Raw genomic sequence first — 24008 nt, 5'->3', positions numbered from 1 at the left:
TGATGCCAGAGAATGGACAAGGCACAAGCAGTGAATATGAGCTTTTCCCTGTGTCACTCCAACAATGCCCTGGTCTGGAGAGTGAAAGAGGAAGCAGATTTTCTGCTTATACTTGACAGCAGAGGTCCTGGGGCTGGCTTTTAGACAGAGGAAACCTCGTTACTGGAAACTGGACTAGGACTAGGTTTGTTTCACACAGCCTACCAAAAAAACTCATCAGGCAGAATCTGGAAGCTTTTCCTACAGAGGTGGTCTAGACTGAAATGATAGCTGAGGGGCAGAAACTTCTTTTAGGTAGCAATTCAGAGTCACTTATGGGACATATTCTAATTCCTACTATAAGGTCTGGTTCTATGCCCACTGAAACCATGGCAAATCTTCTGCTGATTTCAGATAAGATGCATGGAAAATACCCAGAATTTCAGCCCATATAAGCTGGCAAAGCTCTGACTTTAAAGGCCAGATTCTATTTCATCTACTGGGCATCTAATTGCATTTAGGCAGGTGAGTGCAATTCTATTCCACCCTGTTTAAATCCTGAAAATCTATTGGTGCATCTACTTTTGCTGTAACACACCAGCATCTGACCCTTAACACTGAGTCACCATAAAAAATCCTGTCTCTTCAGAAAAACTGCATAGAAATCACCCATTTTGGTGAACTGTGCTAGTAAAGGTGACTTTAATATACAGGGCACAATTTCTATTCCCCTTCAAGTAATGAAAATTACTCAGTCCCAACTCCCCTATGAAATACAATTAATTTTCCTAAATATTTCCTCTGTTTCCCCATGCTGGTTGACAATACAACGCTGCAGTTCAGATTACTATTGGAGAAAACAGCAAAATGTATATCACAAGAAAGACTGTAATAATGTGAATATAAGCAGACATGAAACTAATTCAATCCATACTGATAAATGACCAAAAAGAAATTATTTAAAAAGTCAGCTAATTTGGGGTACTTCTTTTCTTTGTGACCACCTAAATATTTTTGACACCCAAAGTCAGCGGCTGTTTCACAATTTGGCTGCTTGTTTTTACTGTGTCACAGTTTACAGCTACACAAAGAATGAGCTCATTTTTTCAATCGAATTCCATGTGTATCAGGAAAATCCACAATTACCCCATCTCAGGGGAAAGGCTATCAGGACTGAACTAATCCAGCTGAAGCATTTCTGAGGAAGCACTGGGAAGCCTGCACTGTATCCATTCTATAAATACAACATATTTTATGTGGTGGTTGTCAATATACCTCCAAAGAGATCCTGCTACCACCAACAATAGCTTCACTTAAAACATCAAAGCACAAGGGCAATGCACGGAGTACCTTTTCCTGCCTTCTGATGTTTTCCCACACTTTATGACACACCATGCATTCAAACACATCAATGTAGTTGTCCTGTGTGATATCTTGGACTCCCCACTTGCGTTCCTTCATAGCAGTGAGCAGCCTTTTATTGGAAATGTCTCCTTTCAGTTTCCATTCAAGGTAGGCCACATATTCTTGGTCATTTGTGTCCAGGGCCTTGATGTACTGGGCCAACTCCCTGGGATGTGAAAATCTTGTTACTAAAATTGCACTCTTATTGCTAGGAAGCCAGTCTGCAATGCTAGGGGATCCAAAATACACTGGCACCACTCCCAATTTTAGCGGCCTCCAGAGTTTTTCGGTGATATAGTCCTCACAGACTGCATTTTCAAAAGCCAGAATGAATTTGTACTGAGCTAGTAGTGTGTAGAAGCTCCCATCATCCATGGAGGCAGGATTTTTGAGGTGCTGAGGAAGGTCACGGTTATGTAAGCATTCCCCATAGGAGTCCACCTCAATGTAGCTCATCAACTCACTCACATAGCTGTCCCGGTCAGAGGGAGGGTCGCAGTCAGACTGCACATACACAAGTGGTGCTAGCCTTTTCCTCAAGCTGTTTTTCTTCTGCAAAGGGATCATGTATCGCAAAGACTTCAGGACCTCTATGCCCTCCAGGTACTGAGTAGTCAGTGGCAGGTGGGAGTGGCGACTAAAGGTAGCTGTGTGGTTAAACAAGGTGATGGTAGGTTTATGGAAAAGTTTGTAGTTGTTTTTGGGTGACTCTTCATGGAAAAGGGCCCAGTCGTGATGGCCTTTACGAGGGAGAGGTAAGCTCTCTATATTAAAGTCAGTACCTAGACAGAAATAAATGGAATTAGACTTATATTTAATATGTTCAACAAGAAAGTGTATTTAGAATGTACCTGAAATACTTGGGGCCCAAATGTGCCTCCATTACTCATGTGAAGCCCCCACCCCAGCTCACAACAGCTCACCAAAACTCCCTAAGTCAGGGGTTTTCAACATTTTTTAGTCTAAGTACCCCCAGTGGCCAGATGCCAAGCTGGGGCAGGTGGCAGAAGGCAGTGCACAACCAGATGCCGGGGGTAGTGTGAGGCCAGACACAGAGCAGGGAGGTGAGGACGGTGCATGGGCAGGCTGGGACTGAGTGCTGCCGCCTCCCAGGAGCAGGGTTTGGGCAGGGTGGGGTGCTCACTGGGCTGGGGTAAGAGCAACAGCACCACTTTACAGGGCGGGGAAGCTCACTGGGCTGGTGTGTGGCAGTGGCGGCCACCACATACAAGCTTCTTTGCCCCACAGAGGAGCGCTGCTGCCCTCGCCCCACTCCGGCCTTGCTCCTGGGAGGCAATGGCTCTCTGTCCCCACTCGCCCATGTGTACCCACCTAGGACCGTTCCAAGTACCCACAGGGTATCCCTGGTTGACAACCCCTGCCCTAAGTGGCTCTGCCTCAGGGCCCATTGCCATCTGGCAATCCTGGCCCAGCCCCAGGGTCTCCATGAAGACTGGCCCGTGATCAGCGCAGGCACAGTGGGCTCAGGTGGATGGGATGTGGCCATGGGCAAGCAGGGAGCAATATCTGGGTGCAGTATGGGCAGGCAGGGCTGGGGCTAGGGCCAGGATCACAGGGCAGTGACAAAGCAGGGCTGGGGCCCAGGGCAAAGTTGCAATCCACTCCCCGCACACCTCTGCCTGTAGAACCAGCGCCCATCACAGGCAGGTTTGGACAACAGATCGTGGCTCCGCCCCAGGCCCACCACCGCGCTGGCACTGCCCCAACATCCCAGCCCCAGCCCTGGCCCTGCCTATCCATTCTGCTCCCGGATGCCACTCCCTGCCCACTCACAGCCCCATCCCATCCACCTGACTGAGCACACCCTGCCTGCGTGGATCCTGGACCAGTCTCCATGGAGACCCCAACCACCTACTCTGTTCAGTGCCCCCGGTGGTGGGTGCGGAGCAGACAGACCAGGGTGCCCAGACAGTGGAGCTTGGTCCAGCAGTGGTGGTGACACTGGCAGCGACAGCAGAAAGGAGCCACTGCCACCAGAGAAGCCAGGAAGCACAGTCCAGCCACCATCCTAGCTCTGCTGCACACCCAGGGGTGACAGGACCAGCTGCATACCCCACTGCCCAGCCTACCCCCCCATGGCTGAGCCAGGTGGGACTGAGGGACCCACCACAGGACAGATAAAATCCCCAAGTGGGCCAGATCCATCCCACAGGCCATATTTTGCCCAGCACTGAGGTAGATGGATACAATGCAGATAATATACAGCTCAACGACAGTTCACTAGTTCTAGTCTTCACAGATTAGATCTAAGTGACAGCTCAAGCAATATACAAGTAAGAACTGAAAGACAGTCCCACACTACAAAATAGATAGGTTTGGTAGTTATTTATTAATACCCCTAAATCTATAAAGAACCCAACAGTACCCAATTCCACCTTTACATTAGAAGGCAAAGAAATATAAGAGATAAATCAGTTCATATACCATGGCTGTCATGAAGAAGCTGACAAGGATGTCAAGAAGGAACTAATATCATGACTTGGAAAGGTGGCACTTATATTCACAAGTTCAAACAAGAGTTGGTTATTGAAAATGTATAGCCTATACACCAAGCTACAAATCTTCAAGTCAAATAATATTTCCATCCTCACATATGGATATAAGTACAGATATCTAAGTGCCTCTGAAAGCAAACATTTTAGAACAGGGGTACCTAATCTCCAAATGAAGCCTGCAGAGCCACCACATCTGGGTCATGGGGCTCCCATGGGTTGGGAAATTTGGCTGTGGGGGGGGGGCAGTGGCCATTAAATATAGCCACCAGTCCGCCTACCAAATCCCCAACCCCCATGCCTCACACAGCAGCTGTGTCCCTTTCCCCCCCCCCCCCCCCAGTGGGACTGGGACATGCCCCCTCCCACCTACAGCTGGATTGGGGGTTTGATCACACCCCCTCCCACCCCTGCAGGGCCCAATCAAGCCCTCTTCCCTTCCTGTGGGGCCGGGTCAAGCCTCCTTCCCCCCTAGAGCTGGGGTGGGACTGGGCTGCCCCCGCTTCCCCCCGCAAAAAACCCTGCTCTATGCAGCTGGATGGGGCTGGTTGCACCCATTCCAGATTCCAGATTGGGACTGCTGGCCAAATCCAGCCCACAGAAGGACTTGGCACTGTTCATCCAGCCCACTGGACAAAAAGGTTGAGCACCACTGCTTTAGAAAAGTCCAATGGATAAATAACAAATGCTGAGGTTCATCATAGGTATTGGAATATCTGCAACAAATGCAAAAAACGAATCCAGAGCATATGCTGGATTGCAATTGGGCCAGAAGCCAACTGAAAGAAGACCACTGTTCAGAGACAGAAAACTTATGGGACATACCAAGAGAGGGGGCATGCAATGACATTTTCCAGGATAGAAAAGGATAGCAGGATGTAGACTTTGGTACTACTGAATTTGACCTTTCCTCTCCAGCACATTTGTGTTTGACTAGATATGATCTGTTTTGGGATTAACTGTGAAGCAGCTAGCCCCACCTTCCCCCTTCTCCTTTCCCTCCCCCTCCAGTATCAGGACAGTTCTTTCGTGACTTAAGGCTTGAACACATCAGGTTTGATTTTAGTTTAAATGCTGGTCATAGAAGTGTGGTATTTTAATCATTATTTTTAATGAAGGGGATACACCTATGGGACAAACTTCTTGATGACAAGCAGTGAATGAAACTAGTGTCTGACCATCTTTAGAAAATATACAATTAAACCCTCTCCACAAACCAGCATTTCTATTACAATACTGACACCGTCATCTGCCTTCAACTCTAGTGAACTGAGGAAATTGACAAAATTTAAAGCAACAACCATACCCCAAGCAGACTTTTGACTTGAGAGCAGAAGTGCCAGAGAACGCTTAATGCTGAGTGAGGATTTCTCTTTTGCTATTACCTGAATTATCTGAATGCTACCCAGATGTCAGGGTGACTGACAACAGTACAAAACCCTAAGGGTATGTCTACATGGCAGGATGTAGTGTCACGCAGATTGATCCAAGCTGGCTCTACATGTTTTAGCTTTGGTATCAGAAGCAGTATAACTATATTAGCAGGACAGACCACCCAGAGAGTATACCCTGCTCCTCAGCAGAGTGCTCTGCTAATGCAGCTATCATGCTTCTGCTACTAAAGTCAGCTCTGAATGAGCTAGTTGAGGTACGTCTTGCACAATGCTGCGTTATCCTATGTAGAGACATAAGATGTGAGAAAAAGAGCAAAAGCCACAAAATACAAATGGGCGGTATATAGGGGACATGGGGAAATAAACACATGCTTTATTCTCCTTTAATGCAGATGGGTATCCCTGTGGTGTGACCTTATCCCACTAGGATGAGGCACCAAATGGCACATTATGTAACTGTATCTGCCTTCTTATTTTTTACAGTATTTCTGTGATATGAGAAGTTAGAGCTAGTGAGGGACTCCATCTTCATATTCAGCACAGCAAAAACTTTGAGGTCTATTTTTTAAAAACTCATCTTCCAAATGCAACTAGGAATACATGAAGAAACAGCAGAGTATAGATGATGTTGAAGTACCAGAACTGAAGTGACAGTCACTCTAAGCTGACTTCTAGGTGGACTCTTCCTTTCAGTCAGGGTGAAGGAAGAAAGGAATATCAAAATGATAGAAGAAAGAAGACCATGGTGGGCAGAGAAAATGGAAGCAACTGAGGCTTATGCAAAGAGAAACCTCCAGAAATGTATGCTATAGATAAAAGCACTGAAATGATTGATTCCAACATAACACACTTAATCAATCTTAGTCAAGAAGTAGACAAAGCTTTTAAGGATTAAATAGATGATAATAACAGTATGTTACCTGCCACCCTAGGACAAAAGGGAATTAATAGGTTTATGATGCGATAAAGGACGCAGAACAAGATTATAATTATGAATGATCTTGACTTCCAAAGTATTAATTAGGAAACCTCTGATATGTGGCAAAGTGCGGACAGCAATGATGGATGTATTGAGGGAAGATTCTGCTTCTTTAAAGCGACCCTACACACAAGAGTCTTGTCCAGCAAATGACAGGCTGGACACTGGGGCTGTGCAAAGCTTCAGGTGCTGATTCAATTTGGAGGAGATTCGGCCTGATTCGGTGGCCGAATCTTTGAATCCAAATCGAATCAGGGGACCAATTAAAAGGTTTGAATTGATTCAAAGCACTCCAAATCAATTTGGAAAAGATTTGGAGAGCTGCGGTGATTTGGGCAGTCGCTGCCTGCTGCAGCAGGGAGCTGAACCCAGACTCCAAGTTGGTAAGTAGGGAGGGGGAGGTTGGAGGAGGGGGGAAGGGGACCATGGGGAACCCCTGCCAGGCCCCATTCCCCTGCCTGCTCTCCCAGCCCCTCCATGGCTGCCCCGCCCACCCCAGCTCCCAGTTGTTTAAAGAAAAGCCCCCACTCACCAGGTGCTGCCTGGCAGGGGGGCAATCCCCACTGCCCCCCACTGCCCCATGCTGCATGGGGGGGTTCTGCCATGAGCCCCCTGACCCACGCCCACTCTCCCAGCCCCCCATGACTGCCCCACCCGCCCCAGCTCCTGGACCTTTAAGAAAAAAAAAACACCCCCACCCTGCACTCACCGCTGCTGCAGCAGCCTCAGGGCTTCTGGGGGCTCATGGCAGAGCCCCCCACACAGTGCTGGGCAGTGGGGGGCAGTGGGGATTGCTCCCTCGCCAGGCAGCACCCAGTGAGTCGGGGCTTTTTTTGTGTTGTTCTTTTTTCAAAGGTCCGGGATCTGGGGCGGGGCAGCCATGGTGGGTGGGGGGGAGCAGGCAGGGGTCAGGAGGCTCATGGCAAAGCCCCCCACGTGGCATGGGGCAGCAGGGATCGCCCCCCCACCTGGTAGCAGCTGGTGAATGGGGATTTTTTTTTTCAAAGAGCCAGGAGCTGGGGCGGCTGGAGCAGACATTGAGAGCGGGCAGGGGATGGGGACTGTGTGATTCGGAGATTCGGCCGATTCGGCAGCTGCCCCAAATCTCTGAATCAGATTCATCTGAATCGATTTGGGACAGTGATTCGAAGCACTGAATTGAATCACTGTCCCCTGAATCGGCCAAGTCCAAATCCGAATTGAATAGTAGCCAGTTCGCACAGGCCTACTGGACACTAGCCTGACTTAATATTGGCTTTAATAGTTAAGCACCCATATATAACAAGAGGTTCATATCAGTGTCTGTCACCTTGAGAACTTTATGATTTGTTTTCTGAATATATATAGGAAGCAGGATCTCTCTATAAATGTTATTCCAATGTTTTAAAATATGCTGCACAGAAATCAACCAAATGATAGGACTAAAATCCACCAGAGAGAGCAATGCTTCACCTTCAGACAAAATCCTGAACTCTGAGGGGAGTGGGATTCTTTCGTGACACTTTTAAAGAAGAGAGGATACAAGTCACCAATTCCTTTGTCTTTAAAGTTACCACAAGGATTTTCAGCTTTGGAGTGTAGACAACCCACCTTAAAAACAAGAGCAGCCAGCAAAGCAATTCCATAGGAACATGCTCTCTTTTTTCTTTTCCTTAATATTCTTTCTTTTAAAAAAAAGACTAGACATCTCCTGGCCTGTAACTGGTTTCCTGAAGGTACACTTTTCTCAGCATTTGATAGCACAGAAAGCCAAGCAGCCAGATTTTTACCCACAAGAGAAAAGCAAACCTTACAGGAATGTAAACTGCACACTCAAGGAGCAAGCTGCCCTTATGAGAAGTCTACCTAGTACATACATACTTATGCTAATACTCTGCTGTATGCATTCCCACATTATCTTGTTATATTATATTTAAATACATAGCAGCACTATAGTAATAATTTGCTTTTAACATAATCCACGAGTCTGGGTTCTGCTTTTATGGGCACTGATAAACCGTTCACTACCATTTTAAACATTTTGGGACCTTGCCTTACAAAAAGATTTCAAAATGTGCATGGACATCATCATCATCATCATCATCATCAAAAAAATGGTACTTGAAGGGTCTTTCTGCTAATGCAGAAATTCCGTGGAAAATGTATTAAATTAAGCATTTCCACAAGCTTGGTAAAAATTAACATTTGTCTTTTAGTAATAGCTGGGCTTCACAAATAACAGTGCAATACAATAAAAATCTTGTATTTTTACAGTCCAAAAATACAAGATTTTATAGGCCACGTACAATGTACACCTTGGTTTTCTTTTTCTTAAATTTGGGTCAGTCTTTCATTCCTTTTGCTATTCTTTCTTCCTATTCATGCTTGGCTACTATCCTACCAATAAGCTAAACTGGCCTACTTACGCTCTAGAATGTGGTAGTATTTGGAACTCACAAAATGGAAAAAGCAAGAAATATGCAATTCAGTGTTAAATGCTGCTTATTATCTAAAGGCATTTGTTTCCCATGTTTCCCATTCACATACACCCAAAGATAATTAAGCAAGTTATGGGACTGTGGAATCATTTTTCAGATACAATAACTGAGAGGAGCCTATCAACCAGGGGATAAAAAATTGTTCTACTTTATTAAAAATAAGTTCTTTGAAAAGCAGTGACATAAAATAATATCACCCTTATACCAAGACAAGTGCAGCTATACCTGTTCAGGCTGGTGCCAATTGTTATTGCTGCTCTTTTCATGCTATTTCTGCAGAGATAGCACAGCTCAGGAGTGAGGTGGAATCTATGCTTCATTTATCATCCGTAGAATTGTTTGCTATAGCAGCATCAGCTCCACTCTGATGGCAGCAGCACTGGCTGGGCTCCCTGTAAACTGACTTTGGTGACCCGTTCATTCCTCCCCACCCCTGAAACATATATATTGGGTACAAGGCTGAGCCTGCTCAGTCAAAAGGTCCCTGGGGTGGGGGGGCACCATTCTGCACTCCCCTTTATCCCCAGACACACTGCGGGGTGCAATGCAGCTCTGCCCAGCTCCTGTGGCCAGGAAGGGACAGTGCAGGGTTACCCCTGCCATGACAAAGACTCCCAGGGCATGTCCACACGAGCACACACAAGCACACACGTGCACTTTGTGGTGCCTCAAAGGCTTTTGAGGTGCCACAAAATACACCCTGCATATATGATTTGGTTCTCCACACTGCAAATATGCAGCATACAGCCAAACTCAGATACCAGGAAATCCCAGTATAAAAAAAAAATAGCATGATGAAAAAAGCAGGGTGGCACACATGGCAGCAGCACGCACTGACTGTAGCCTGACCAGCCAGAGCCACGCTCCAGCTGCCAGCCAGGCTCCTTGTGCCCAAGATTACTGCTGCTGCAGCCCCAGAAGGACCCCAGGATCCCAGGTAAGGCTGCTGGGGCCAGTCAAGGTGCTGGCCCCAAACTCCCCTATCCCACCTGGGGCAATCTGCCCCATGCCAGAGCATGCATGCAGGGGCATTCCACAGGGACTACTAGCAGCAGCACAAATATGTGCCGCTGCTGTTTGCCCCCAGGGAAATGCATGTGCATGCTCGTCTGGACATGCCTCTGGTGGGGGGGATTCTGGTGCCTCTTCATAGGGGCCCCTGGGCCTAATGCCCCACTCACTTTGCCTTAGATTTAGTAGGTTTTATAGACATTAGGGCTAAAAGGGACCTCACAAGATCATTGGGTCCAGCCCCCTGCCCAAGGGGCAGGAAGTCAGCTGGGGTCAGATGACCCCAGCAAGATAAGTACCCAAACACAACTTGAACATATACAGAGTAGGTGCTTGCACCATTTCTGGGGGGGAGTCTATTCCAAACTCTGGACACTTGGACAGTAAAGAAGTTTTTCCTTATGTCCAGTCTAAAATGGTCTTCCAGCAGTTTGTGACCATTGGACCTTGTCTTCCCTTTAGGTTCCCTGGTGAACAGACGTTCTCCCAGGTCCTGATGCACACCCCTGATGTATTTATAGGCTGCCACCAAGTCCCCTCTGAGCCTACACTTTTCCAAGCTGCAGAGTCCTGTGTCTCTCAGCCTCACCTCATAAGGCCTGCTCGCTTGACCTCTGATCATGTGTGTGGCTCTCCTCTGGCCTCTCTCGAGCTTCTCCACATCCTTTTTAAAGTGTGGAGCCCAGCACTGGATGCAGTACTCCAGATGATGATGATATCTTGAGTCTTGCTTGAGATGCATCGGTAGACGCAAACCAGGGTTTTATTTGTTTCGCTGGCTGCAGCATCACATTGGAGGCTCATTTGCACCTTGTGGTCAATCATGACCCCCAAGTCTTTTTCGGACATAGTGCTAGTGAGTGAAGCACTGCCAAGCCTATAGGAATAGTGTGGGTTCTTTCCCCCAAGGTGGAGCACTTTGCATTTCTCTATATTGAAGGTCATCAGGTTTTTGTCTGCCCACTTTGCAAACCTGTCGAAGTCAGCTACTGTTGAGCCTGTCTAGTAGATATGCTACTGTTGCCCCAAAAGGCAACGCAATGTAATCAGCTACAAGTAAGGGCACAGTTTTAAGGCAGAGCTGTCCAACTGGCATCCCCAGGCTACATGCAACCCATTGGATCCCACCTGGCTGCCACTCCCCTTCCCCGCACCCAGTTGCTTCTGCCCCAGTGGCTGGGAAGGGGCTGGGGTGCCCAAGCTGCTCATGTGGCAAAAAAGGGAGCCAGGCTGCCCATGTTACTGATGGGTGATGTGTACAGCTACACCAGGGGGTGAAAGGGTGATGCATGTGCAACAAGGGCGAGTCAAGCTGTCTGTCATATGTATGTGGTAGTGGGGGACACTGGACAATGCATGTGGTAGGGGAGAGCTAGGTGGTCATCTGCCAGTGTGTGACCCTCGGCTCTGTGGCCCACGCAGTGTGTAGCCCTGCAGCATGTGGCCCCCAGCTGTTCAGAAGCTGAACAGCCCTGATTTTAAGATAAAAGGGTTTTTACAAATATCACAGAGGCCATGCACAGCCTTTATCCCAGGTAGTGATGCAAGGAAATGATAGAGACCAGCTTGACATGGAGATCTTGAGCTGGCTTTTTCAAGTCAGGCAGTTGGTAAATTATCACTTCTCTTGTACAGTGAGCGCATGTGAGCTGGGAACCATCAAAAGGCACAACTAATTTCACACTGCTTTTCCAAAAGAAAGCCAGGTTTCAGAGTAGAGCTATGCCTTATGTGTGATCACAGACTTCTGCTGAGGATACGTACTACCAGGTAGATCATCAAAATTTTGCCATGGATGTTTACAGCAATCTATGAGAGAGAAATGGGGAATGGGATGCAGGGTAGAAATCAGTCATTTAAAATGAACGAGCTCCTTACCATAGAACAGAAATGCTCTTGTCATGTGATTATGCTGGTAGGTCCTATTGATGGTAAAGAAGCAAAGATCCTCTCCACACTCCCCTAGCCTCCCTGTCTCTCCAGTCAGAGGGGACCACCAGAGCAGAATGGGATATTGGTCTACAGCCACGGCTGTCTTCACATCACTAAAGAGTTCCTGTTTCTTCAAGAACTGATAAGCCTGTTTCTTCTGTTCCTCCAGTTTTAATGGGCCATCTTGCAAGCTGGAGAGAATTATTTCCTTCCTTTCTGATTTGCCCAATTCAACTACCACCTGTGAAAAAAACAGATACACATACAGCCTAAGCTCCATTATCAGGGATGTACAGTTTTGCCTATGAAATACTAATTAAAACTTATTAACCTTGTGTAAGGTTTCTGTCAGTGAAATTTTGCCAGCTCTTAAAACAGTTGACAGCAGCTGCTTAGTAATAGTAAGCAACACTGCACAGCTGCCTCAGCTTAGGCATCAGCTTGAACTGTTATGGGAATAAGGATATACAAAGGGTAAATTACTCAGGTTGAAATACAGCCAGGGCACCAATAGCTTCAAATGTATTTTCAGTCTGCTGAAGAAAGACAGAATAGAAGTCAAACAACCTATTTTTCTAAATGAGTCCTACTAGTTACAGGAGGGATCTTTTAAAAATGATGTCTGCATACATGAAAAGAGTTAACAGATCAGTTAGAACTGCCAGGGGATGGTACTCAGCCTCATTCCTGGGGTATGCAGGACATATAAACCTTGCTGTATATGACCTCTTGTACACTGCTGTTAACATCTCCAATGCGAGAAGTTATGTTAATCAGAGTTGGAGCTAGGACGCTCTGCACACAGCTCTAGCAAGAACGTTTGTGGTAGCACAAGTTGCAAGCAAACAGACATCCTAGCCCCTTGTCATGCTCTACCTATGAAAAATGTTGACATGACTAAAGATAGTCACAGTTTGTGATGCTTTATAGAAGAGAAAATCTGTTCGCTTATTGTGCACCACAGGAACTCCCTGCAGGAGATTCCCACAGGGTGCATATCTGGTTGCCACACTCCAAGGGCACATGTCTGCAAGCAAGGGAGCCCCCATGGGGGTTCATCCACTTGCAAACTCACACCTTGGGTTGGAGAACAGCACCCAGGGCTGTTGTCCCACAGGATCAAGCCCCCAAAGCCTTAGGGGCAGTAGGGAGCCAACCCTTTGGGACAACAGCCTTAGGCAATGTCTGTAGACACCAATGAAATGGATCAGTTGTAACAAGGCATCCCGGTACACCAAAAACTGCTCCAAATTACAGCATCTGTTTATACCCCAAGAGCCAAATGGGGTGGCTATGAAGGAGAATATCTGAAAGGCTTGGGTGGCTTACATTGTGCTGATCAATGCCATTTTTTAGTATTCATTTCCCAACAGCCTCATATACTTTCGTATGCACTGTGAAATAAAATGCTGTCATTTTAACTTTGTAAACTGCACTGTTTGACTCTGTAACTCACTGAAGAGTGGGATATTATATGTAAGAAGCTATACAAAACTCAGATGTGTTACAGGATGCAAGAACAATCTCTTGTTGGCAGGGAAAAGGGCTGGAAGGTTTAACTGTTGTTTTTCCATTTGGGTTTGTTTGTTTTTAATAACAGTTGTCTATGATTATACAATTCAACTTCTGGACAGATCTGAACCTGCTTAGTGGAGGAGTTCTGTTGAGATGACAGCCTTTGAAGAAGGTAACCACAGCCACAATGGACTTAAATTAACTAATTGTTGCTATCTATTAAATAAGGGCTGATCCAGCAGCAGATGCCTCCATACTGGTTCAGCTGCACTCACTGCCACAATATGGGAATGAGCTAAAGCAGGGGTTTCCAATTCACCTGGCCCTGCAGCCTGGATCCAAACCACAAGGCTTCTTGACCCACCTTCACCAGTGAGGTGATAGCTTATTGGCACAGCTACCAGAACCACTGTGTTGGTGCAGGTCTGGAACCCAGGAGATGAATGCTATACAGGTTTCCCTCGATTTATGCTGTACATGCATTCCCAGAGAACGGTGCATAAATTGAATTTGCATAAAGCAATCCCACTTTACAATGTAACAAATAGGGATTGGTTCCCATGGAGGTGAGGGAGGGAGAGGGAGTGAGGCTGGGACTAGGGAAGGGGTGGGGGGAGGGGTGCCACTCCCAGGGCTGCATGAGGCAGCAAAGCAGAGGCAACAGAGAAGCACTTACCCCAGCTCCAGCTGCAGTGGCCCTGGGAGCAGCCAACACCAGTTGCCTGCAGCCACTGGGCTACACCATGCTCCGCCTGTCCCCACTCACCTCTGCTCCTGGGCTGTGTCATGCCCTGGTGCAGGCAACTGGTGTTGGCTGTTCCCGGGGCTACTCTAGCACGGGCTGGGGTGAGTATGGACAAGCGGAGCCCTGGGCAGCATGGGGCATGGCATTCACCCCAGCCTGTGCTGGAGCAGCCCCAGGAACAGCTGACACCAGCTGCCTGCACCACGGCACGGCGCAACCCAGGAGCTGGGGTGAGCCCAGGTGCGGAGGGACAGTGCATCCCATCAGCTGCAGCCAGCTGGCACTGGCCGTTCCCGGGGCCACTGCAGCTGGGGCTGGGGTGAGTGGGGCCACAGCTCTTTCCCCTCCCCCCACAGACTTACCTGCTTCGGCAGGGGGGCATCTATGCTGATTGCATAACAGTGAATTTACCTCGCATATAACAAATTATGGGTCTAAATATGCTCATCACATAAGAGCGAACTCGTATATAAAGAACCCTCATAAATCAAGGGAAACCTGTATTGCCCCCTTTTCTCCAGCTGCTAATTTTAGTCACCAGTCATAAAGAAAGGATATTGGTGGGGGTGGAGGCAAGCAGCAGCAGTGTTTACCTCCTGGCTTCCGGAGCCATGCCAACAAGCCCTGTGGGCTGCAGCTGAACCACTTGCCAGTTGGACACCCCTGAACTAAGCCATGGCTCAGACTTTAGAAATGGAGGGACAAGAGAACAATTTTGGTCAAAGTAGGATACCCTAGAGAAAATTAAGCCTAACCTCTAATGGGAAGGAGAAGCAGCTGCCCCCAAAGTACCAGCTGAGGAGGAAGAAGACCACTTAAGGCATATCTACATGGCCAGCACTACTGACAAGCTCACACACGCACCCAACTTGCTCCTGCTCAGCACATGCCAAGCCCTAGAAATGAGGCAATGCAGTCACCTTAGAGCAGACCTGAGAGTGTACCCAACAGCATGTCCAGTACAGACAGCCTGAGAGATGTTGGGTGCATGTGTAGAGCCACACTAAGATGCCTATATTACCTCATTTGGAGACTCAGTGTGTGGACTAGGAGGGCTTGCCTTACAGTGGTGCCCCTGCAGCTAGCACAGAGGTCATGTAGACATATTCCTCCTGAGTCTCTATTCCCAATCACTGCAGCTTCTGGGTTTTCCTTGGTGGTCAGCCTGCCTGACCTACCTCACCCATGAGACATAACAGACTACAATTTAACACAGAATGGTGGCAGGTTCACATAGCTAGGAGTGGGATTTTTGTGACATTATGCTAGGACTGAACTAGAAATAGCTGCTATCCCTCGATATGAGGATGATGTCTGCTGGTGGGGGGGATTAGTAGGGGGCTGAGGAATCCAAATCTGTGATTTACAAGTTTTTTCCACAAATATGACAAGTGGTGCCTTGGGTAGGGCACAACTGTTGGCCAGGATGTTGTGCACTTTCCTTCCTCCTCTGCCATTTTTTGGCTTCCTGAGCAAGGCTGTTCTCTTCAAAGTGGGTTGTAGCTTGATGTATGGTGCAGCACTACTGAGACCTGTTAGCAGCCAGCACTTCCCAGTTTGTAGAGTTGATCCCACTCTTCTTAAGGGATGCTTTAAGGGTGTCCTTGTAGTGCTTCCTCTGTCCTTTGCGGTTCCTCTTACCATGATTAAGTTGAGAGAAGAGGACTTGCTTCAGGAGATGAGTGTCAGCCATTTGCACACAGGCCAGCCCAGCAAAGGTTGTGTTTCATGATCCTTGCCTCAGTGCTAATTATGTTACCTACTGAGAGAATGCTGGCATTGGTGCAGTGGTCTTTCCATCTAATGCGAAGGATCTTCCTGAGACAATGTTGATGGGACCATTCCAGGCGCCTAAGATGGTTTTGATATGTCTCCCACCTCTCATACCCATAGAAAAGCATGGGAGTAACTACTGCACTGTAGACCAGGATCTTAGTTTCCATCTGCAGGTTTCAGTCAGCAAAGACATGGCGAAACTGCTTTCCAAAGGATATGCTGGCATAGCAAATCCTATGGTTGATTTCTACATCAAGACTGACTGACTGGGATAGGTATGGAAGGCAAGGTTCTTTGGGTAGATGTGATATCTTTTACTAGACCAACTGAATAGTTGGAAAAAAGTCCTTGGCAAGCTTTCGGGTGCAGTCACCCTTCTTCGGGCGCAGTCACCCTTCTTCAGGCATGGGGAGTATCTGCTGTTCTGAGACTCCACGAAATGAAAGAAGCTAACAGTGTGGCAGGATGTCAGTGAAAATGTAAATAGGTAGAATTAGAAAGACAGAAGGTGAAGCAGAAAGGTAAAGCAAAGGGGGGAGGGGGGAGGAGAAGAGAGCAGGGGAAAAGAATAAAAAAGGCTGAAGGGAGACATTACAGTGATAGAATGCAAGGTAGAAAGGAGGCTGTCAGTGAAAAAGAAAATAGTTGGAAATCAGGAAAACAGGATTGAGAGAAGTTCAAAGTGTGAGAGGATGCAGTGAAAATATAAATAGGTAAAAAGGAAAAACAAAAGGTAAAGCAGGGGAGAGAGGGGGAAGAAAGCAGGGGAAAAGAAAGGCCAAAGGGAAACATTACAGAGGAAATATACAGGATAAGAAAGGCTATCAATAAAGAAGGATATAGCAGGAAATCAGGGAGACAAAGGGCAGAAAAGTAGGGGAGGGGAGGGGAGAAAAGGTGGGGAAAAAGATGAATGTAAGAGGTCAGGTCAGGCAGGCACCTGGTGAATCATATGTCAAGCAGATTGTAACATGTCATAAAATCAATGTCTATATTGAGTCCATGGTTTTACAAAACACCTTCCGTAGACGAGCCTATGAACTTCACTTCCTAAATCTACTGGATACAAAAAATCATTGTCTTTCTAATTTCTACCTATTCACATTTTCACTGACAAGGTATGGGAAATGCTCAACGTTTTCCAAGGGTTCTCCACCAACAGTAATGAGGTGATGCTGAAAGAGATGGGAGACCATGCTCTTGAGAACTCTCTCACAACTGTTTTAACCGCACATTGGGACTTGTCCAGATTCTGCAGCTTGTCACTGGGGGTATTTGGTTTTCCCATGCTTCTAAGTTTGCTTTGCTGGTTACAACAGGGACAAGGAAGGATTTTTTTTTACAATACTTATCCTCAGAAGCACCGGGTAGAGGCTGCCACCACAGCTGAAGATTTTGAGTGGGGTGTACCAATGCTCCTGAGATTAAAAAAAAAATGCAAAGGTTCCTAGCTAGAGAGTCTTGCTCTTCTGCTCAAAATCAGATTATTCGCCACAGTTGGGATGAGAGAGGAATATTACCCCATTGGCAGACTGGCATGGACTGTGGGGTTTTTGCCTTCCTCTATAACAGAGGGTATGCTCTTCTTCCTTGGATCTCTTCAGCTAATTTTAACAACTAGTTATGTCCTTGGCCGGCCACTAATGGTACCCTCGTCCCCCTGCTTTACCTGTGGTAAGTTAAGGTGTTTTTGATGTTTTCAGGCATTCTGCCTGATGGTTGTGTAAGAGGGTTGTTTGTGAACCTTTAAGAACAGATTAGATAAACACTTGTCTACGATGGTTAGATAAGGATGATCCTGCCTTGAACAGGGTGTTGAACTAGGTGGCCTCCTGTGGTCCCTTCTAGCTCTACTTTTCTATAATTCTATGAAAGTGTTAAAACTGCCTCAAAATGTCATTGGTCTGGAATGCTACTGGGTTTGTTTCTTCTTTCTTCTTTTTAATAATGATACAATATGGCTTACAGGTATTAATTTATTTTACCTATTGCCTCTAGCCCTGTACTCTCACTGAAGTACACAATGGGCTTGTCTATGCGTACATTAATGTGCCTTTGCTACTGCACATTAAGTTTAGTACCTCTAATATGAGGTACTACACAAATGTGCAGTAGCTGGCACTACTGTACAGTAGCAAAGGCGCACAGTCTTTTTGTGACACAATGCACAGTGGACTCACTCTACTGCACATTACCAAATTAGCACAGCTTTTGATGTGACATGCTAACACAAGGTAGAATTAGTTTACTGAGCATTAAGCATCTCGTGTAGACATTCCCAATCAGTAGACTTTCTTTATGCAGGTTTGCCTTAATATACTGCTTATTAATGAAAATATTCCATGCCTTAAACAACTGCTTTGTCCTGCTTCAATCAAGTAACATTTTGAGCAGTCATACATGTCCCTTATCTCCTCCTCCCTTCCCAAACCATAATTCTTCAGTTACCCAAACTGAGTACAAAAGGTACCTGGAGTGTCACAAGAAGGAAAAAGCAGGTCACGATGCAAAAGCAAGATGCCCAAAGTTTCTTCCTCCTGATCCTAATCATGCTGCACTGTGAGGCATGCAGGGTAGCCAGCAACAGTTAAGGCTTGGTCCCAGGCATACCAGTTTGTTCCACATGTTCCATCATCCCTCCTGCACTTTTCACTCTGTTCTTCTCCCCAGTCATCACTACTGAGAATGTGACACAATCAAGGACTTTGGTTTTCTGTGGACACCAGACCAGCATTTTGAGCCAGACATGTCTTAGCACTGGATGAAGTAGCTAAATCAAACATGGAGGTAAGAGAGAGACATTAGAAACCTGTATATTATGGACAAAAGTGCAACTACAATTATTGGAGGTGACATCTTCACCATGTTTCAGATAGTGGTTGTGAATAAGCCTAGCTTTTAATAAAACAGACTAAACAAAGCCTGATTCTCCAGTGTCTTGAACTTTATGCAGTTATCTTTGTGCAAAAAACCTAAAGTAGGTCACTGTCTGTCAGTATGTGGAGAATTCTGGCTGATGGTTGCTGTTAACAGCATGAACAGCTAGTGCTTGACACAGCTACCTAACCCCTATGAGCCTGAGAAATAATACCAGAACAAGAATGCCTACATACTACTGAAATAATGTTATGATCGGGGATTCGGGTTTTTTGTTTCCCATGGAAAAATGGAATAAACCGTGGATTTTACCTTTTATCAGAGGCAAACGCGGATTTCTCGTTTTACAAGAGAAACCCACAGATTTTGCCATTTTGCAATGAACTCCCTGCAGGCTGGTGGAGTTCCAGCCTGCAGGGAGCTGGGAGGGAGCAGGAGGAGGGTGGTCAGGCACGAGGCACCACGTGCATGGACATGCATGTGGCCTCAGGCAGCCTGCAGAGCAGCTCCACTGGGTAAGTGGGGGAGAGAGGGGGATTGAGGCCCCTGTAGGGAGGGACAGAAGGAGGGAGGGAGCTGGGCAGGGGCTTGGGGCCCAGGGCAACAATGCATGGTTCCAGGGCCCCAGCAGGGAGCAGGACAGTGCTGCGCATGGGTCATCCAAGGGAGGGTTCGGCCGGCTCCCTGCTGCTGCCTGTATTCCCAGGGAGCAGGGGGGACCTGTGCATGGGTCAGGGCAGGCAGCAAGCATGGGCTACCGCCCTGCTTCCCTTCCATCGGGCATGACCCAGCACGACTGAGGATAGTGGGGCCATGTAGGCATCTTCTCACTTCTCCGAACTCTCCCCCTCCCCCCCCTTGCCCTGGCAACATGTCCCCTGCACGTGCCACTGCTTTGAGGGGGCACAGCCCCGTGCGCAGGAGGCATGTAGCCAGGGCACTGTGGTGTGAGCAGTGGTGAGAAGCTTTTCTGCACAACTCTGGTGCTCCCTGCTGTGCTGGGTGGCAGGTAACGGTGGGCCCACACAGAGAAGCTGGTTGCTGCTGCTCACTCCACACTGCTTCCTTCCCCCAGGGCCTCTGTGGCCCAGCAGGCACCACCTGGCACAGCAGGGAGCACCAGAGCCACACAGAGAAGTTGCTTGCCACTGTTTGCCCCTCACTGCCCTGGTGACACACCTCCTGCATGCAGGGCTGTGCCCCTCAAAGCAGTGGCACGTGCAGAAGGCACATTGTCAGGGCAGTGGTGGGGAGCTCGCAGCGGCAAGGAGATCCCCGCACGACCCCACTGTCCCCAGCCATGCTGGGTCATGCCTGCTGGGCTGTGAAGGCCCCAGGGAAGGGAAGCAGGGTGGAAGCTTGAGCCCACAGACTGCGCTTGGCCCGTGTACAGATCTGGGGGGCGCGTATCATGCACATTCTACTCCGGCAGTGTTTTACACACCCTGCACAGGGGTGCGAGTGACCACACAAGACACAAGGGTCAGACGTGGCACTGGTACCTGCCAAAGAGACTTGCTTTTTGAAACTCAGGGCCAGATTCACTGTTCTGTCCAAGCTGCTTTGTCCTGAGCTGACACACTGGTGAGTCTGTCACAGAATGGGTGGGTCATGCCAGGTATATGTTGAAAGTAGATACTCAAAATAAAAGGGTTAAAGCTCTTCCGAGGCCCCTCAGACTAAGACAGGCCAGTCGCTGGAGGCAACAGTGCACAAAGGAATGATGATCCTAGGACGACATCCAAGCCACCTCTGATGCCCTAGCCTAGTGACCATGGACCAATTCACACATTACTGTGATTTCTTGCATAGAAAATGCCCCCAGATTTAACACACACCCTATTTTTGGAAGGCCTCAAGAAGGATAAAAGATCTTATGCTGCAATACAGGTAAGTACCTGAGGTCTGGTGTCTCTGGGGTTGAGGCCACACAAGGCCTGATCCAGCACGTTGGCACTGGGGCTGCATGGCAGATATGACCCCACATGCTGGCTTCAGAGCCATATGCCAAGTCCAGGACTGCATGATTGCTCTGGAGCCGCACACTGAGTCCAACCTGGCACATGACTCCAGAGCTAACTCATGGGACCAGACCCAGAATGCTGGGTCCAGGGCCATGTAGTGGGTTAAACCCTGTACGCCAGACCAACCCCACATGCTGGCCCAATTCAACATGAAGTTTGAGGGGGGAGGGGGAGGTTCCCCCCCAGGCCAGGAAATTTGATGGAGGGGGCAGCAGGGAGTAGGGCACTGAGTGTTAGTGGCATTAATTGCCATTGCTCTGTGGCAATTAATGCTGTCATCGCTCCCCTCTCTCCCCACCACTACCATATTTGCAGACCCATAGGGAGCCCATTTTCACACATATAATACACACATGAATTTTTCCCAGTTGTTTTTTAGGAGAAAAGGTGCAGGCTATTTGTGAAAAGATACCGTAAATTCAACAAAGAAATTCCCTTTTCTCTAAAATGTATTTTCTATGTCTCAGCCTGGTTCTTCTGTTGTAGTGGCCATCTCTCTCTCTCTATTGCTTCATTTAATTCTGGCTGAGATCTTCTGTGTTCCCTAATCTTTTCCTGTCCTGCTCCGAATCAATTTTCTATGTTGGCTGAGGAAGAAATAAAATTATCGAAGCAAATCATACAGGCATAACCCCATAACAACTTTTTAGTGTTTGCTAAGAGGTAGCTAATCTACCTATTGCTTCTAGACAACCTCCTGTTGAGTTAAAGCAATAAAGTGATACAAAAAAAAGTCAATAACCAGGCTAACATACAGTATTCATAGTGACTAAGTACCTAGAAAATCAAGAACATACATGTAGTGGCCAACTGTGAACATTTTCATTTAAGTTACTTGCCCAGCAATACACAGGTACTCTCTAGAAGAGGTGGGGATACAGTTTATGTCTGCAGGATGGCACTCCACTTCCTGAACCATGAAATGATCTATCCTTTCTCCCCCATCAATGGTCCTGCCTCATTCATTACATACTTGCCAGCACCCGGGATCTATAACTATAGCAGAAGATAGCAAAAAGCAAGGATCTGACACACAGACTCACTTCCTACACATCTTGACTTATTCCCAGACCACCATCCATTCTGTACAATGAATGAGGCAACGGTACCGTGGGAAAAATGTATGTGACCATGTAATTAAGGACTATCACAATACACATGCACAAGACTCCCAGTAGCCTTTAACATGACCTGCTAACTAGTGTAACAGCCTCTTTTTAACTAGTATTTTACCTCAGATTAGTTAAATCTTCATAGTGATGTAATGCCACCAGGCAGGTTGTAGGAAGTGAGTAAGCAGAAGAGTGTTTTGTACCTTATGCTAAGTTTAGGGCCAGATTTTCAAAAAGTTCAGCTCCCATAAATCAAGTGGTATTTTTAAAAGTGTTCAGTGCCTCAATCCTCTTGTTATTCTCCATGAACACTGCTGGGTGCTGAAAATCTGACACTTTAATGTTCTCCAAATAAAGGGAGACACGTTCTAAATATATTGTGCTATAGTTTTTAAAAAATGGGCCCAGATTTAGCAAAGCTTGACAGTCCTGTTGCTTTTATGGGCATGGTTGGTGGATTAAATGACTTTCTTAAAACTCCAGCTCCTATTGTTATGCAAATACATGCGGGTTTCAGATTTCATTTAAAAAACAAAACAAAACTCTGTTTCTAGTCCTCAGTGATGTGGAAAGAAACTTGAAAACTTGATGAATCCCTCCTGGCAACTCAGAAACTAGAAGACAAAAAAGAACCCAAAGTGCACTTCAAAAAAACCTCATGTTTTTTAGCCAATCTCATGATTCTGAGGCCTGCCTCAGCATTTTAACGGGATGAATTAGCTGCTAGATGCTCTGTACTTTATGTGCATCAAGGCTGCTCTGAAACACTGTAATTACAGCACGCCAGAGCAGACTTGATTAATCGAGTCTCTTGGAGCATGGTAATTACCACATTCTGGCACGTGGTAATTACCGTGGTCCAACAGATTCCAGTGTCATGTGTAACAGCGCCCCCATGCTGAAAAATGGCAGCGGGGGCACTTTAACTATAGCTCATTCAATGAGCTTTAGTTAAAGTGCCCCTGTTGCCATTTTTCAGAGCAGGGACGCTGATACATATGACACTCTGGGCACTTTAATTAAAATGGCTCTTTAAAGCACTTCCCTCCACCCTGCCGCCTCCCTAAGCATGTATATAAACGCCCCAAATTTTTATTTAAGTACTTTTTGCCCATGCATTTCATATCCTGCAGCCAAAGGTTACATGTATAGCAGTGCAAATTCTATATTCCCTTACACAGTCTAAATCTAAAATAACTCATCCAGAACAGAATTTAGCATGGCTTCTATAATACAATGCACCTTTTCTTGTCCTTGCTGACTGACGAAACTAAGAATCTAATTATTAATTAATGAGGCTGAAGTTGTCTTTGTTTGGGAAAACAGGCAGTATTGGCATGTTGAATTCTATCATCTGCATGGTATCATGTGATTACATACTGATGCAGTGGGCTTCTTGCTAATTCGCAGTACCCCAAGGTTGAAACTTTTGTGAAGTAGTAGTAAATAGTTATATCCTGGTAACAACTCTGAAAGCTGAGTTGACTGGGCACAGAACATACCTTAGAATATCTGAGGCAGATTTCAGAAATTACTGCCTCTTTTTGTCCTACGGAATGCAGCAAGCTCATTAAAATGGCACTAATACATCTTTGAAACGTCATCTTGCCAAATTACCAAAAACTGTGCTTCTCAGCTACACACTGATTTTTTTTTTCATTCCCAAAACTACATCGACTTAATCTGTTCCACAACAACAACCCAGGACTTAAGGTTTGCTATGCCTGTTCCTCATTTCAAACCTTTCAGACTAGCAGATGGCTCTGCATCTTTTTGAGCATCACTACATGCCATGCTGTTACACAAACCAGGAAATCCTTCTGCAGTGTTTCCTTTAGCTTTTTTTAAACTTACCTCATGAAAATTGGTCCTGTTTCATGCCATTGTTTCTAAGCTGTTTTTTACTTTCAGTTTGTGCATCTACTTGGGATCAGGATAAAACCTGGATTGAAGGATATTTCAAAGCAAATGAAATGTGGCAACAGTCCCCCTTGAGAGGAGCCAGTTCATGTTAATCCAGAATCCAGGGTTTTTGTAGTTCCATTAGGAAGAAGAGCAGCAGCCAAGATTTGGGTATTTCCTAGATCCCGAATGTTCTGCAAAGGAAACTTAACAGACTATAATTACACTAATTGTGTGCCATCAATTTTTAAATTGATCTTCCAGGAAGTTCCAAACAAGGAGATCTCAGCAAAAATCTGTTCTCTGTGATGACTTTAATTTTTTTTTTTTGACAACGGCAGTTATGTTAGCCTGCGCTGGTTCCTCAG

General features: G+C 46.6%; 1 protein-coding gene across 1 annotated transcript in view; it reads right to left on the bottom strand.

The window, feature by feature from the left end:
• Positions 1–23718, bottom strand: part of FUT10 (fucosyltransferase 10) — a 29165-nt gene extending 5447 nt beyond the window's left edge. The window contains exons 1-4 of the mRNA XM_006272904.4: positions 23593–23718; positions 18196–18495; positions 11636–11930; positions 1330–2165 (exon numbers count right to left, since the gene is read on the bottom strand). Coding sequence (XP_006272966.1) covers positions 1330–2165; positions 11636–11930; positions 18196–18276 — 1212 coding nt within the window. The 5' untranslated portion in view covers positions 18277–18495; positions 23593–23718. The remainder of the gene's footprint in view (positions 1–1329; positions 2166–11635; positions 11931–18195; positions 18496–23592) is intronic.
• Between the last annotated feature and the right edge of the window lie 290 nt (positions 23719–24008).

Source organism: Alligator mississippiensis, chromosome 3, assembly GCF_030867095.1.
Source record: "Alligator mississippiensis isolate rAllMis1 chromosome 3, rAllMis1, whole genome shotgun sequence".
NCBI classification, from domain to species: domain Eukaryota; kingdom Metazoa; phylum Chordata; order Crocodylia; family Alligatoridae; genus Alligator; species Alligator mississippiensis.
Note: the sequence above shows the minus strand (reverse complement) of the source record. Positions and strands in the feature narration are given on the sequence as shown.